The sequence below is a fragment of the Urocitellus parryii genome, chromosome 9 (genome assembly GCF_045843805.1).
Source record: "Urocitellus parryii isolate mUroPar1 chromosome 9, mUroPar1.hap1, whole genome shotgun sequence".
NCBI lineage: Eukaryota > Metazoa > Chordata > Mammalia > Rodentia > Sciuridae > Urocitellus > Urocitellus parryii.
The window spans coordinates 112484775-112502400 of record NC_135539.1 but is presented as its reverse complement, the minus strand read 5'-3'; the positions used below and the strand labels follow the sequence as shown (position 1 = coordinate 112502400).

The 17626-nt window shown below is 43.8% G+C and overlaps 1 protein-coding gene across 1 annotated transcript in view; it reads right to left on the bottom strand.

Annotated features, from left to right (window-relative positions):
- Positions 1-14689, bottom strand: part of Lemd1 (LEM domain containing 1) — a 28996-nt gene extending 14307 nt beyond the window's left edge. The window contains exons 1-3 of the mRNA XM_026387375.2: positions 14608-14689; positions 13096-13212; positions 9565-9629 (exon numbers count right to left, since the gene is read on the bottom strand). Of these exons, the coding sequence (XP_026243160.2) occupies positions 9565-9629; positions 13096-13212; positions 14608-14689 (264 nt within the window). The remainder of the gene's footprint in view (positions 1-9564; positions 9630-13095; positions 13213-14607) is intronic.
- Between the last annotated feature and the right edge of the window lie 2937 nt (positions 14690-17626).

The window sequence follows — 17626 nt, the reverse complement described above, 5'->3', positions numbered from 1 at the left end:
TGTGGTGCTGAGGATTGAACCCAGTGCCTTGTGCATGCTAGGTGAGCACTTTACCACGGAGCCACAACCCCAGCCCTAGGAACATAAATAAGTTTACCTTTATTAACATCTTGAAATTATTAAAGTCATAGTTTGGTTTCCTCATCTCCTCCTGATGCTCTTACGCTTCAAAGATTGGGTTCTATCATACAGAAAGAAATCACCTTGTCATCGGTAAGATCAAGACACACTGATCACAAAGCAGATCTAAGCCTTCTCTCCTGGGAAGGTCAGTATTTTTAGGGAAGAATGTTAAATTACATTCTTTATCTAAGATGGCATTTAGCTCCCATTAGCACATGTCAAAGGTAAGAAGAAAGGGCTTATTAAGTAGTTATGGAATATGTAATTTACTCTTCACTTTGACCCAACTAGAATATACAACTCCTATTGGGAATAAGGATGTTTTTCAATTAATTAAAATACTATTATAGAGATGTTTAACATCGAGTCTTCTAAACCTTCCACACACTTAGCTGAAGTCCTTTAACATGTATTCCCCTGTCGTGCTGGGCCTTCTGATGGCGGCACTTGGGACTGGCCCTGCACATGCTAATGGCAGGCCTGGGAGGTGCATTACAAGCAACAATAGAAACTGATTCACTGAGAGAAAAATTCCTTTAAAGTGTCGGCAGGAAGACATTGAAGCAACCTGATAACTAGAAGCAAAAAAGGAGACTTGAAGCTTTCTTTTATTGCTTTTCCTCCCCTGAGGTATCTGTATGCCCTGCACACAAGGAAGTGGGACACAGGGGACATGGACACAGATGTGTCAGCAGCCTGGGGGCCAAAGAAGTAGAGCAGCAAGGCTGGGGAGGGTTTGGGGTGCCTGGTGTTGAAGGATCCGAGCAGTAGGGGTGGGGGAGTGTGAAGGCTTCAGTGTGGCCTGTGGCCAAGGAGGGAGAATAGTGAGGGGAGGGGCTCGTGGACTCTTGTCACATTCAGGGTCAAGGAGACAGTGATGGCATCGTGCAGAAGAGAGGTGGCTACCGTGACTGGAAGACTGGTCACACAGAGGAAGTTAGAAAACTGAGCAAAAATGTAAGTCTATCAAGGATAATGGAATCCATAATCAGAGGATGATGGGAACATGACCAGAGAGGTGATTGACAGAGGTGGTAGAACCCTGAAATGCCGGCTTGTAGTTGGAAGTCAATATGAACTCGTGGTTTTTAGTTTTGTATGTACGTATATAAAATGTCATGGACATACGTGTGTATCTGTCCATAGGTACATGTGTGATTACCTAGCTTTGCCACCGAAAGGACCTAGAAGCAATGGCACCCAGGAGAAAGGAACAAAGCAGGTTTAAAGCCAGCTCAGCAACTTAACTAAAAAACACAGTGAGACCGTGTCTCTAAAATACAAAAAAGGGATGGGGTCGTGCCTCAGTGGTTAAGTGCCCCTGAGTTCAATGTGTAGTATCAGTATCGAGGAAAAAAAAAGAAAGAAACAGCAAATCTCCGTAGGCTCTTATTATTATGAATTTGATTCAGGCAGAGTCGCCTATGATTGGTTGCCAAAGATGAGGATTGAGGAGGAACTGGGTGCTGATGGCAGTTCAGAGTATTTCCCACCAAAGGCGGTTCAATTACAAACAAAAAAGTGACGGGGAGAAATCTGACAGACACCAACTTTTCCAGATAATTGAGGTTAACATTACCAGTGAGAGGACAGAAGGACATTGTTTGTCTCTTGGTAGGATGCAGTGTGCCCTGAGAAGAGCATTGTGTCTCTGGGCACAATGGCACATTGAAGGATTGCAAGTTCAAGGCCAGCCTCAGCAACTTAGCAAGACCCTGAGCAGTTTAGCAAGATCCTAAATAGTTCTCTAAAAAAAAGAAGGGGGCTGTGACATAGGTCTCAGTGGTAAAGTGCCCTGGGTTCAACTCCCACTTACCAAAAACCAAACAAGTAGCCTCTAGGACCAACCAAAACAAGAAGCCCCACAGACAGAGTCTGGGGTTTATCCTTTGATGTTTTGATGTGATGGGAGATGGGTATTTGGTCTTCACCCTTAGCTCCTGATGCAGTCACTCTCAAGACCCTGGGAACCTGAAGCTGTAAGAATGTGTTTTGGTTTTTTGTTTTCTTTGGTACTGGGAATTGAACCACCGAGCCACATTTCTAACCCCTTTTATTTTTTATTTTGAGACAGAGTCTCACTGAGTTGCTTTAGAGCCTCGCTAAATTGCTAAGGTTGGCTTTGAACTTGCAATCCTCCTGCCTCAGCCTCAGGGAATCACTGGAATTGCAGGCTAAGAGTGTGCTTTTCTATGTTAATAAGATGGTGGTGGCTGAGGTCCCCACACTGCCTAAGGCTGGGTCTGGTCACCAGGAAGACCAAGCATGTGAGTAGAAGATGGGAAGGTTTGGTTCCACCCCCTGGCCTCCAGGGAGGTTAGAGAGGCTGAAGGTTGAGTGGATTACTAATGGCTAAAGATTCCATCAGTTATGCCTTTATAGCAGAACCTCAATGTGACTCCTGAAGAATGGGCCAAGGGACCCTCTGGAAGGTGCTGAGTGGGTGGTGCATCCACAGATGGCAAGGAACCTTGTGTCCCTACCTAGACCTTGCCCTATGCTTCTCTTCCATCTGACTCTTTTGAGGTTTTTTATTTTTGTATAGTACTGGGGATTGAACCCAGGGCCTTGCACACATTAGGCAATTAATTACTCCTGAGCTACTCCCCTTCCCTGAGTTGTAGTTTTATAAAGGTAAGGATCTGGGGGTGGAACTCAGGGGTCCACACTAGCCTAGCCTGCCAGAGGCCCTGGATTCAGTCTCTAACAACACATACACACACATTGATACTTACTATGAGTAGGTAAAGGACTGGTAAATGTCAGTAAATAGCCTTCCTAAGTTCTGGAAGCTGTTCTAGCAAACTATCAAACCCAGCAGAGGGTGGTAAGAACCTTCATTTTATAGCTGGTGAGTCAAATACCAGAGATCCAGGACTTGAGATTGGCATCTTAAGTGGGAGCAGTCTTGGAGATTGAGCCCTCAACCTGTGGGATCTGCTCTCTCAAGGCAGATAGTGTCTAAATGGAATTAAATGGTTGCACACTCCACTGCTGTCTCAAAGTTGGAGAACTGGTTAGTATGAGTTTAAAAAAAAAAAAAAAAAGGAGCCTACACATTTGGTGTCAAAAGCACTCTGTTGGACTGGGGTTGTGGCTCAATGGTAGAGCGCTCGTCCTGCACATGCAAGGCCTGGGTTGGATCCTTAGCACCACATAAAAAATAAAATAAAGGTATTGTGTCCCACCTACCACTAAAAATTAATTAATTAATTAATTAATTAAAAAGTGCTCCATGGGTAGAGACCCATCATAGTAACCCTATATAGCTAAAGAGCTGGACTCATTAAAATGTCAAGGGCACAAATGGCAAAGACTGGGACACTGCTGTTCCAGGGTGAGGGAGACTGAAGAGACTTGACAAGGAAAGATAGCAAGTGGCCCCTGAATAGTCATGGACCAGAGAGCAAAGAGACACTGCTGAGCCAGTCCATGAAGCTTCATGGGATCTGAGTTTCCGTGGTAGCACCCAATCCATGAGGATTTCCTGATGTGGAGTGTGAGATGGTGGTTATTGAAGGAAAAGTGTCCTTTGTGCGAGGGCAGAACACTGGCTGAAGGGCTGAGGGGCTTCACGTTTAGTTTGCTCTCAAATGGTCCAGAGACAATGGCATGAATCACGCACACGCACACACACACACACACCAGGATAATGAGTGAGGAATCTGGGTAAAAGGCATAAGGGAGTTCTTTGTACTGTCTTCTTGCAAGTTTCTGTAAGTTTGAAACTATTTTAAATAAGCTATTTTTCAAATCTTAAAAGGAATGGGGGAAGGAGCTGCTTGGGGTGGCGCACACCTGTAATCCCCCTACACTCTGGAGGCTGAGGCAGGAAGATAGCAAGTTCAAAGTCATTCTGGAATTTAGCAAAATCCTGTCTCAAAATAAAAGGCCTGGGGGGCTGGGGAAATAGCTCAGTTGGTATAGTGCTTGTCTCGAATGCACAAGGCCCCGGGTTCAATCCAATCCAGCACCACACACAATAATAATAATAAAATAATAATAAAAATCTATTAAAGAATAAATAAATAAAAGGCCTGGGGATACAGCTCAGTAGTAGAGCATTTGCCTAGCATGTATCAGGCCCTGGCTTTCATCCCTAGTACTGAAAAGGAAAAAAGAGAGAGAGAGAGAGAGAGAGAGAGAGAGAGAGAGAGAGAGAGAGAGAGAGAGAGATGGGAGGGGGCTGGGTATATAGCTCAGTTGGTAGAGTGCTTGCCTCGCATGCACAAGACCCTGGGTCTTGGGTTCAGTCCCCAGCACCACAAAGGAGAGAGAGATAGATAGATAGAGAGAGAGAGAGAGAGAGAGAGAGAGAGAGAGAGAGATGGGAGAAGGATTTAAGTATATAAGTATAAAATGAAGGAGAAGGAGTCCTAAATACCAGGAGGACACATAATATTTTTTGAAAAGCTCAGTCTGCCTCATTCAAGACGTGCTTACCAAGAGTGATCTTTAATTATATCCATATATTTACTTATATAAATACACCTGTAGGCACTCCAAGAAGTCACATTCTGTAGCACTTAGGAGTTCAACACCAAAGATACTATTTTCATTTTGTTATTTTTCACTGAGTATGTTGCTTTTTATTGAAGATAATTAAATAGCATGCTTTTTATATAACAATCATGCTAACAATAATAGCTCCTGTTTATATTTAAATATCTCATTACTTGTCATCACGACTCTGCTTTGTATTTTTTCTTTTCCCCTTTGTTTTTGCAGCACTGGGGATGGAATCCAGGCCCTTGAGCATGCTAAGCATGCGCTGAACCCTGAGCACAGCACGTCCTGGCTCTGCTCTCCACCATTAAGGCCATTGTTATTCTCGTTTATAGATGAGGAAATCGAGACAGAGAGGTCGGGTGTCTTGTCCCAGTTAGTGACGGAGCTGAGATTTGAACCTGGGTGGTCTGGTTCTAGCACCATTCATAATTTTGACACACATATCTTTTGTATCCAGAGCTTGCTTTTAATTTTTAAGTTTCTTCAGAACTGAAACTATGCCTCCTCCTGCACTTACATTCTTGCTTAAGGAGGTTGAATGTATCCTGGTGGGGTGGCACACACCTGAAATCCCAGCCACTCCAGAGGCTGAGGCCTGAAGCTGGGGGATTGCAAATTTGAAGCCAGCCTGGGAAATTTAGGAAGAGCCTGTTTAGAAATAAAAAGGGCTGGAGATGGAGTTCAGAGGTAGTGCTTGTCTAAAATGTGTTAGACCCTGAGTTTAATCCCCATTCATGCAAAAAAAAAATAGTTAAAAAGATTCATAGATCTAAATAGACATTTAGACATGCAAATGGTCACAAGATTTATGAAAAAGTCATCAACAATGCTAGTAATCAGGGAAATGCAACACGTTTTGAGAAACTCACGGCGGTGTGTGTGCCGGACAAGTGCAAGAGAAGAGAGCATTCAGTCTGGGAGAATAGAAGGAACTGAGATTCTGGCAGCAAAGAGCCACATGCCCAGGAGAGAATAAGGCGGCACCCAGAACACACTTCTGGGGCCAGCCACCCTCTAGGTATTGAATGCAGCAGCCCCCACCCCGCCCAGATGGAGTGTGTCCATCAACACACTTCAACCCTTGAACTGCCCCCAAGTCCAGGGTGAGCACACGACCTCTTTATGTCCACGACGGTCCCAGCTTACTTCCCCTGTTCCCACATCCCTCTGGCTAGTGTCCCCTTTCACTCCCAAAGCATCCCGGTTGGGACGATGAATCACATGACCACCTGACTCCAGCCCCTCATGCCAGATGCTGGCGCAGGTTTTCCTGCCTCCCTACCAACTCCAAATCCCACGATTCTATCTTTGATAGAAGATGACTTAGAGCCCGAGTTGCACACGTTGACTAAGTGCCCACTGCATCACTGGAAAGAAAAGCTGTGTCCGGTGTCTTTCTGATTAAAAAAAAAAAAAAATCCCAATTTAAAAGAACAAAAATTCACCAGGTTCCCCCTGACCCCCTGCCCTTTGGTACTGGGATTGAACCCAGGGGTACATAACCACTGAGCCACATCCCCAGCCCTTTTGTATATTTTATTTAGAGACAGGGTCTCTCTGAGTTGCTTAGGGCCTCGCCAAGTGGCTGAGGCTGACTTTGAGCTCACAATGCTTCCTCGGTCGGTCTCCAGAGCCACTGGGATCAGGCATGCGCCACCCTCACCTGGTTTTCTGAGTGGTTTTAATGACCAGATCAAGAGGCTGCATATGTGATTTGATAAGGCACACACAGAGTTGTAAACAGGGCCCAAATAGAGACATACTTCAATTCTCAAAGTGGCCTGTATTCTACTAGAAACCTAAAATAAGAAAACAGTGTTTTTGGTTTTTTTTCTTGGTACTGGAGATTGAACCCAGGGGTCCTTTACCACTGAAATACAGCTCCAGCCCTTTTTATTTTGAGACAGGGTCTTGGTAAATTGCTGAGGCTGGACTCTGACCTGTGCTCCTCCTGCCTCAGCCTCCCAAATAGCTGGAATTCCAGGAATGGTCCACCACACCTAGCAAACAGGGTGTTTTGAAAAATATGCAAATACTACTTTTTTCCAGGCACTAAAGAGACTGTTAGGTACAGACCACTGCTCTCAAGTAATTAAAGTCTATAGTATAAGACAAGTGCCTCAATAAACCCACTTTCTATCACCTTTTACATGGAAATTTAAATGCTTATTTACATTTACTTTTAGATTTAAAGTCTAACAGATGTCTTGGGGCCCTTCTGAGAATCAAAATGGCTTACATAAATCCTTCAGATCAAAAGATTTTATGCCATCACAAACTTTCTATTTAATTCTATTGCCAATTCAAAATATTGATGTGGTTTTATTTCAGGTTTACGTAAAGCAATGATTGAAGGACGGCGGGTCCCACTTGATGCATTTTAAACATGCAGGTTGCTTTTTTCCTACTATAAACGCCTTTGAAGGAACGAGACAAAAGGGTTTTTGTGGAACTGAGATTTACTGAATGGAAAGGGTTCCTTTTAATGAGCCATTTGGAAGATTTTTAAAAATCCTTTTAGAAAATGTGAACTGCTATCAGAATTACTTCATCATGTTTGAATTACGTTTAAATGGGAAGCTAATGTCACAGCAGATTGCAGCAATGTTTACCTGGGGTTTCTTGTCATTTGCTTAAACTCTACACATAGCTTAAATACTAGAAGTCACTTGCAAAGGAACCATTTTGTTGCTGGAGCTCTTTGGTAGATTTGGTGAGATGAGCTTTGAGGTCCTATCATGTTGTCAACTAAGGAGTAGAGGAAAATACTATTTTAAAGAATTCTCTGAAGTGGCCTTTGGAGATGTTCTTAAAAGACCACAGGATTTTAACAGAAAAAAAAAAAAAAAAACAGTGTGGGACGTGGGAAGAGTGGAAAGGTTTCCAGGTTGCAAAGGCTGCAAAGGCCCATGGGAAAGAAGGGCACCAGGCAACGTGAGGTGTGGTGGGAGATAAGGTTACAGCAAATGCAGGTCTTCCTGGTTTAGAGAACGTTTGCATCCTGTTTTGGGCAAATGAGTGACCCTAAATCTCTTCTTGCAGATCTGACCTAGAATTAGAAAAAGTTGGAGGCAGAAACCACTTAGGAGGATTTTGCAATTCTTCAAATAAATATCATAGTGCAAACTGGTTTAGCAGCCGTGGTGAGAGCAAAGGGGTGGCAGTGCTGGGGACGGAGCCCAGGGCCTTGCACATGCTGAGTGTGAGCTCTTACCACTGAGCTACATGTACCCCACCCCTGGGACTGGTTTTTAAAAATTCGAATTCAAATCCCTAGGAAGAGGTAGGAAGTGTGCTTTCTCTGAGGATTTCTCTGAGGCTTTGACTTGGACAGTGGGGAGAGGAAGAAGCCATCATGATCCACAGAGGCCATAAATGCAGGTTCTGGTGAGATGTGCTTAGTCTTGGATATTATACTCTGAGTCCAAGGTATCAGGGGAATGACCAGAGGGCAGATTATAAATGCATCCATGTAACCTACAAAATGTTCATAATTATAAGTAAACACTTGTTCAAAGGATGCAGGAAGGGGGGGGGAAAGTTAGAGAGTGAGGAGGAAAAGGCAGGAGCTTTCAGATCTCTTTCTCAGGAGAGGTCCAGGGGAGGTCATGGCACAGAGAAGGTGAGTAAAGAAGGCACCAGGAGAAGAGGGCTGAATCCAGGGGTCTTGGCACAGGGATATTTAGGAGCCAAGAGAAAGACAGAAGTCAAGAAAGGAAACCATGGCTGGGGCAGAGCTAAAAAGCCCAAGAATTCAGAGCTCCCCAGACCCAAGGAGGCAGGTGTCTCCAGACAACCGGGGACATCTGGGCAAGGTGGCACACACCTGTAATCCCAGTGATTCAGGAGGCAGAGCGGGAGGATCTCAAGTATGTGGTCAGTCTCAACAATTCAACAAGGCCCTGTCTTGAAATTAAAAAAAAAAAAAAAATTAAAAAGGGCTGAGGGATGTGGCTCACTGGTTAAATGCCCCTGGGGGGTTCAATCCTTGGTTAAAAAAAAAAAAAAAAAACCCAGACAACATCAAAAAAACCAACCACAAGGGACAGAAGTCAGAGGAAAGAAAAGTCACAAGCACTGACACAGGAGAGCTCCTTACCGAGCCCTAATTCTGGGCTGTGCCCCACGCTGAGAACATAGCCTGTCTTGTGCTCCTCATCCAACCTGGGACATAGGTACCACTGGGGAGCTGCACCGGGAGCTTTAGATCTGTGAACTGACTTCTCCAAAGCTTGCACTGCTGTAGGGCAGGGCCAGGACACTAATCCAGCAGGGCCTCACCCAAAGCATGTTCCCCTCACACAGTTGGCTTCCTGCTTCAACATGGTGGTGGGGTGGAACTCAGATCCCAATGTCTGGAAAAGAGCAGGGGATGGAAACTCACCCTGATGCTATATTTGCAGAGGCTTAGAATCAAGCTCAGTGCTAGATGAGAATGTCAACTATCAGCAGTGAAAGGAGGGGCTGGGGAAGCTGGGGAAAGCAGGGCTGCACCTCTTCCGGGAAGGGGCAAGAGGGATGGGCACTCTAGATCCTCAGTGAGAACACGAAAATCATTTCACAAAACAGAAACCTGCATTCAAGCTGGGCACCATGGCACAGGCCTGTGATCCCAGTAACTTGGGAGGCTGAGTCAGGAGGATCACAAGAGTTCAAGGCCAGCCTCAGCCACCTAGCAAGACTGTCTCAAAATAAAAAATGAAACGGGCCAGGGATAGAGCTCAATAGTAGAGTGCCCCTGGGTTCAATCCCCAGAACTGATTTTTAAAAAAAAGTAGAGAAAGAAAGAAATGACCTTCTTTCAAGTAAGAATTGAACACCTTAATGGAATGCAGTAGTAACTTGCTATTTTCCTTTCTTAATATATATGAAAATGCTATTTCCTATTTTAACATATGTGTACAAGTATTCATGCATTAGAATTGTACATACTTTTTTGAGTTCCTTGCATTTTTCTGTTGAGAGTTTGAGTTTTTCTTTCAAAAGGACATTAAACGCTGGATCATGGGGAAACAAACAAAAGGAAAACAGGCCATGAGAACTCATGAGCCTTGGATGGAGATTAACACCAAGCATTCGCGTGGATTCTGTCAATCACAGGGTGTTTTTGGAAGGGGAAGGAGATTCATGTTGCCCTTTGAGGGAAAAGAGCCTTTCTCCCGAGCTGCTGCAGCATTTGTGAGACACGCTTAGGCTTTCCCCCATGGACATAGCCACATTGTCACGTATGGATGTCACCGAGAGAAATACACAAGCTGACTGCTCATCTGGTGGCTGTTCTCAATCTGGTCATTGTCCCTGTGAACCCTGGGCATCCCTGAATGTTTCAATAGGGCAGAAGGATTTTTCTCCCTCTGTATCCAAAAAAGCACTCTGGGAAGGGAAGGCTAGGCCTGTGCCCAAAGGCTTTACAGTCAGGAGGACCAGCAGTGACAGGAAATCAGCCTGGGGAGGAGCATTTTGATCAACTTAGAGGATTCGTGTGCCGTTCATTCAGTGAAGTTTCTTGTTTGTTTCTTTTGCACCTGGGATTGAACCCAGGGGTGCTTAACCACTGAGCCACATCCCCAGCCCTTTTTATTTTTTGAGACAGAGTCTCCCTAAGTTGCTGAGGCTGGCTTTGAACTCAGAGTCCTCATGCCTCAGCCTCCCAAACTGCTGGGATTACAGGTGTGCGCCACACTACACTGGACTCAGTGCAGATTTTAATGGAGGGATTTTAAACAAGCTCTCCAAATCAAAAGCATTTGGGAAGTTTGAAAAAAAGTCATATAATTAATGTTAGGTCTGTGCACTGTCCAATGAGTGAAAGTGAGAAAAATCCAACACACTGGTTATTTGAATGAACTAATGCTCAGCCACAGGTCTAGAGCTCCCTGTGCCCCCTCCCCATCACAGTTCCATCCCAACACTGGGTCTGTGCAGTGACCAAGACTGAATTTCCACCAGACCTGTTCCCCTTCCACAGCCCCTTCAACCCCTCCATTCAAATGGCACCAGGGCTAGGAGACTTTTCCTATGAGCAAGTTCAAATGCATGGTCAGACCTCATCTGGAGAACCAGGTCTTCTTGAGCATACACTGGCCACTGATAACACAGGATGGTCTTACAGGGTGAGGCTGATTCAGAGCCTCTACCTCTGACCTGGTGGCCCAAAGCTGGCTAGTCTCAGGTGGACTCAGTCCAAAGCAGAGTCAAAGTTCACAGACTGAAAGACCAATTATGTCCCTGCCCCAGCATTGGAGCCCGTCGGTGGAGCCTGCGTGCTGGGAACCCAAGAGCATGGCTCTGTGTCTTTGACCTGCAGTTCTGGGAGCTGTGGACAGTTCCCTTGAGCTCCTTTCCAGGGCAGGAACAGGCAGGCCCAGGTCTGGGACAGAACTTGGAACACACATACATCCGGGAAGGGTCTGGGGTAGCCACTTGCCCTGAGGCACCTTGTACAACTGTCCTCATGGGGGTCAGTCCTTTTCAAATGAGGCTAGCTGTGCCAAACCCCTGGGGAAAGCCCTGTGCCCCTCCTGGCCCAGGGTTAGAGGGGATATTTTTAGAGGGTACTAGTGATCTTAATTTGAACTATATGAAATTGTCCTCTTTTTTTTTTTTGTATATCAAACATGATGCAGAATGTAACATGCTCATCCTCACAAGAGAAATTTTGAGAAGCTGGGTACGCCTGTAATCCCAGCAGCTGAGGAGGCTGAGGCAGGAGCATCGTGAATTCAAAGCCAGCCTCGGCAACTTGGGGAGGCTATATGCTATTTAGCAAGACTCTGCGTCTCAAAATAAAAAATAAAAAGGTCTGAGGATGTGGCTCAATGGTTAAGTTCACCTGGATTCAATCCCTGGTAACAAATATAAATAAATAAATAAATAAATAAATAAACAAACAAAAAACAAATAAATAAATGGATAAATAAATAAATTAAATTAATTAATTAATAAATAAAAGAAATGATGAGACAAGAGTAGGGTACATGTGGAAAAATAACAATTTTGAGAGCCAGACCTAGGTTCAAATCTCAGTTCTGTTACTTTCACTCCACAAACACATACTGAATTCCTTCTATATTGCTGGATACTATTCTTGGAGCTTTACGGAGAGGGGTGGTCCAGACAGGTAGGCAGCCCTGCTCCTTAGCTTCTGGGGCCACTTCCTGGTTGGACCAGTTGCTCCGCCTCTCTGAGCTTCAGTTAAGTATTGTAAAGGCTAAAAGGGATGATGCACATCAGGCGCAGAGCGCATGGGCATGTTATCATTCCGTGGCTCACAGGAGCTCTAACCTATGGACCAAGAAAGCCTTGCAAGGCATTGTGGGAATCTCCAAGGCTATCCTCTAAGAACCCTGAAGCAAAAAATGACTGTAGGAAAATGGGACAACCAGGGAGAGGGCCAGAGGGACTTCCAAGACCACTCATCCCAGCCCATCCACTCTTCCACTCAGAGAGGCCAGTTGCTGTCAGTTCTCAAATAAACCAGGAGGGCAATAGGCAGAGGAGGATGTGAACTGCTTCACCTTTTTTTTCCCTCTTTTTTCTCTTTCTCTTTCTGGTACCAGAGATTGAACTCAGGGGTACTTAACCACTGAGCCACATCCCCAGCCCTTTATTAATTTTTTATTTTGAGACAGAGTCTCATTCCAGTTGCTGAGGTTGGTTTTCAATTTGCCATCCTCCTGCCCCCTGAGCTGCTGGGATTATAGATGTGTGCCACCACACATGCCTTATATAATTGGTTAATAATGGCTTTCCCCCTCCTCCAGTACCAGGGATGGAACCCAAGCCTCATATTTTTTAAAATATTTTTTAAATTGTTGATGGATCTTTATTTATATGCAATGCTCAGAATAGAACCCACACCTGGTTCATCTTTCTTAATAGACATGAAATCATTTATTTAATACAAATAAAATAATGCCAAATTTATTGATTGCGACAGAGATTGAGGAGGCCTCAAATTACCTATAGAGTTTTCTAGTTTTTTGTTTTTTTCATTTTGCTATACTAGGGACTGAACCCAGAGGTGCTCTACCACTGAACTACATCTCCAGCCCTTTTAAATTTTATTTTGAGACAGGGTCTTGTTAAGTTGTTCAGGCTGACCTTGAACTTGTGACCCTCCTGCCTCAGCCTCCAGAGTAGTGGGGAGCAGCTGGGATTATAGGCACCAGGCTGGAACTTCTGGTTTTAAGCCATCAACACTTATCTGGCTCTAGTTAAATAAAGGATATGCAAGTTAGCTGATCTTTCCCCTAATTTCCCACCTAAACAAGTCTCTGGTGTGAACAGAAACAAAGGATTCCTTTTGTAGCCCAGGGCCTATTTTCTGGGCTCTGTGTGCAAACACGCCACAGGGCTATTTCACAGGTCAGCATGCACACCGTTTAAAGCTGCATAAATCGTGCTGGACAGAGTATTAATAAGTGTGAAGTTACTCTCTAGCAGTTCAGCTCATGACGGTACCTTCACTCTTGTCCTGAGGTCCATTTGACTTTCTGGGTCCATTCGGCACAGGTGGGGTACAGGGAGGCGAGACCAACAATTGCACTAACTTTTTTTCATACACTTTTCTGGTGGAAGCTGAGGAAGAATGTGAAGAACAAATTACATTGTCCTGTTTTTGTATGTGAGGTTACTGGGTTCAAAGTATTTCATAATTCTGACCTTTATTCTAGGCTCTTATATAATTGGTTAATAATGGCTTTTTGTTTTTTTCTTCAGCACCCGGGAAGGAACCCAGGCCTCATAAATACTAGGCAAGTGCTCTACCACTGAGCGACATCCTTAGCCATGTGGTTGTTTGTTTGTTTGTTTGTTTTTAATATTTTTTAGCTATTGATGAATATTTATATGTGATGCTGAGAATTGAACCCAGTGCCTCGAACATACTAGGCAAGCACTCTACCACTGAGCCATAACCCCAGCCCCAGACATTTATATGGTTTTTAAAATGGACCCCACAGCTGCTCAACTCACTCTTTCCCTTTCACAAATACTTAGGCGACACCTCTGGAACAGCCACAGAATCAGGCATTGGATATACCTGAGAACAAGACAGCCGTGGCTGTGTGTCCTATCAATGGCGAATATAAACAGTGAATACATAAGTCAATAGTTCATACAGAGCATATAGCAAAAACGAAACAGGAGCTGGGCCTGGTGGCACATGCTTGTAATCACAGAGGCTCAGGAGGATGAAGCAGGAGGATGGTGAGTTCAAAGCCAGCCTCAGCAACTTAGCAAGTCCCCAAGCAACTTGGTGAGAGCCTGACACTAAATTAAAAATAAGGGGCTGGGGCTGGGGCTCAGTGGCAGAGTACCTGCCTTGCACGTTTGGGGCACTGGGTTCAAGCCTCAGCACCACATAAAAATAAATAAACAAAATAAAGATATTTAAAAATAAAAATAAAAAGGGCTGGGATTGTGGCTCAGTGGAAAGCACCTCTGGGTTCAATCCCTAGTACCATAAAAGAAACAAACAAACAAACAACAACAACAAAAAAGGGTAATATAATAAAGAGTGACGGGTTTTTCATTGTTGAAAAAAACTAACCCCTTCTCTTTGGCACCATATTGATATGTAAGGATCTTCTCTCTGTGTGGTTTCCTGTTTTCCTATGTCTATTTGTGAAGGCAGGACCTCACACATGCTAAGCTGCTGAGCTATAGCCCCAGCCTCCTTATTTCTTTTATTTATTTATTCATTTATTAGTTGTAGTTGGACACAATACCTTTATTTCACTTATTTATCTTTATGTGGTGCTGAGGATTGAACCTAGGGCCTCGTGTGTGGGAGGCGGGCACTCTACCGCTGAGCCACAACCCCAGTTCCAGCCTCCTTATTTCTAATGGGAAACCATTTTCAATGATTTTTATTGTACCCGTTCCTTTTACTCTAAGTTGTTTTTAAATCTTTGGAGGTAGTTTGTAAACAGTCAAGGACTACCTCCCAATATTCACTGTGTACATACGTACGTAGTATTGGGCCCGGTAAAAATCCAAGCTTTTCCAGTTGATTCTGCAGTTCACAATCACTCAGGCATTTCACATCCACCATGGTGATAGAAGTTTGGCCTCTTTTCTGACAGTGGAATCTTTGAAATAGTAAAACAGTACACTCATTAAAACAGCCTTTATGAATAAGTACTAACACTTTTCTTATCCACATAAAGCTTTACAACTCATAAAGCCTGCATCTTCACCTCCTGCTGTTTTCTTCCACAAAGCCCTGCTGGGAATCAGTGACCTCCATGCAAAACCATGGGTGGGTGTCACTTTACCCACTGTTCTTGGGGTTCAATTCTTTCTCACTTTTCTACTCGACTAATGTGAGAAAAATTTTTGGGACAAATTTTTCCTTTACTGCTCAGGATCTCTGAGTAAGACACAAGCTCTGAGAAGATAAGAATTTAATTAAACAGGAAAGAGCTGAGAGAGATTTTTTTTTGTGAGTTAAATAAAAAGTTATTTATCCCTGCCCTCCTTTTGATGAGAGTACAGAGAGTACAGAGCGGTCGGTTATTGCAAACTGTAGTAGTTTTCACACTTGTAATTTAACTCTGAGCATAACGAGATGGTAGTTTTTAATTAACCGCCAGCAGACTTGGTAATTGCTGAATTGGCATTTGAAAAGAGTCAACTATTCATTCTCTGGCACCCAAATTGATTTATATAGATTTATAAAAGCCATGATATGGCTTTCCCAAACTGCACAGCCCCACATTCGATCAGGTTTATTCCAGTGATCTCTTGATTCCCCCCCCAAAAAAACCCTGACCCTTCCACCTACTTAACAAAATCCGGAAAACGACAGGCCCATTAGTCAAGTCTTTTAACAGAGATGTTTTCATTCGGGAGTTTATTGGTTGTACCTCATTTCTATCATGTTTCAAGACTTTTTAATATTGCAGTGAAAACGACCGAAAGATAATTACTCAGCATAGAGGATCTAGACCCATTTTAAGTAATGACTTTGCTTTTATTGGTGATCAATCATTGTCCAATTAGGAAGAACATCATATACAAGCTAGAAAAAGGGGTGAATTGTTACATACGTAGGAACACCTAGTGGGACAGTTCTCCACTTTAAAGCCATGTTTCTTTTTCTCATGCATAGTAGGTACTTGGTACAGGTTAAGTTTCTTCCTTTTCTATGTGTTGGGGAACTGAGTTAGCACTTCTGAACCCGTAAAAAAACAACCTAACACTAGGAAGTAAAAGGGCACCGCACTTCAGCATCTTAGATTCTTCTTTTTTTTTTTTTAATACTGGAGGCTAGCTGAGGCAGATCCTGTGACATTTGTTCCCAAGAACAGCTGTCTGTTGTTTCCCCCAGCTTCCCAAAAATAACCTCCAAAAGAGACCTCATCAATTTCAAGTGACACTAGACAATTGCCTAGAGGGAACGCACATATGGAAGAAAAATATTCAAATGAAATCCGAGCAGACGATTAATCCACTTACCCCTTCACATGGTTATCTAAAGCCTAGGCAGTTGGACTGGTGACTGAAGCTGGGTGAGTTTCTCCCTAGAGTTTCTACTGGAAACCCCTCCCTCTTTGCCTATTAGATATTATGGTAATCATAATACTGACAGTGTGACATCAGTAACCCCCATAGCAACAGATTAATGTATAAATCAGATGATTAATTGAACCCAAGTTCAAACAGAAGGAGGCACTGGTCGACTTCACAGGCAGGCTGCCATGATGAAATGTCAAGAGATGCAGAGTAGTTATCATTATGCATAGGAAGTAAGGAGCTGTTACCAAGCCAAATGGTGCCAAGAGAACTGGGAAGAAAGAAGAGAAATCAAATAAATTCCTGTGTCTGGGCCACAATCAAAAGATCCACAGTAGTAGATGGTAATATGGCCATATACTCTAGATAAAATAGAGAAGTGAGAGAAAGCTATACTAGATTGTTAAGAATTGTTCAGTAAAGGAAATGAGAGGGCTGAGGGCATGGTTCCCTGGTAGAGTGCTTATCTAACATGTATGTGCCAGGTCCTGGGTTTCATCCCCAGCATGGGAAAGCAGAGTGAGAGCAGGGTACAGGGGCTCTTGCCTGTAATCTCAGCTACTCTGGAAGCTGAGGCAAGAGGATCTCAGATTCCAGATCAGACTAGGCAATTTACTGAGACCTTATTGCAAAATAAAAGCATTGGGGAGATAGCTCACTGATGCAGCGCTTGCCTAACATGGGTGAAGCCTTGGGTTCAGTTCTAAAAACCGTTAATAGTAATAATAATAATAATAATAATAATAATAATAATAAGAAGAAGAAGAAGAAGAAGAAGGAGGAGGAGGAGGAGGGAGGAGGAGGAGGAGGAGGATGGAGTATAGACAAATAATTCATACACTGCAGAAGTCTAATGATTTGGGTCTTTTCCAAAGCATTTTACGGGGCTGTAGCTGTAGCTCAGTGATAGAGCGTTTGCCTGGCATGCCCAAGCTCCTGGGTTCAACTCAAGCAAATAAATAAAAATAAAATTTAAAAAGAACTTTCAAATCCATTTCATCTACCAGATACTCCCATAAGTCAGCTGAATTGAGCACAGTGGTGCATACCTTGAACCAGGGAGGCTGAGGCAGGAGGATTGCAAGTTCAAGGCCAGCCTTAGTGAGCAATTTAGGGAATCCCTGTCTCAAAAGAAAACTTTAAAATACAAAAAAGCTGGGGGTTGGGCTGGGGTTGTGGCTCAGTGATAGAGCGCTCGCCTAGCATGTGCGAGGCCCTGGGCTTGATCCTCAGCACCACATAAAAATAAATAAAATAAAGGTATTGTGTCTAACTACAACTAAAAAAAAAAGGCTGGGGGTGCAGCTCAGCGGTATTGAGTCCCTGGGTTCAATCCCCAGTATAGGACGGGAAGGGGAAAGTGGGGGTAGTCTGAGACAGATATTCTCAACCCGCATTACAAAAGCCTTTGAACCCAGGGCCTCAACCATGCTAGGCAAGTGCTCCACCACTGAGCTACATCTCCAGTCCCAAA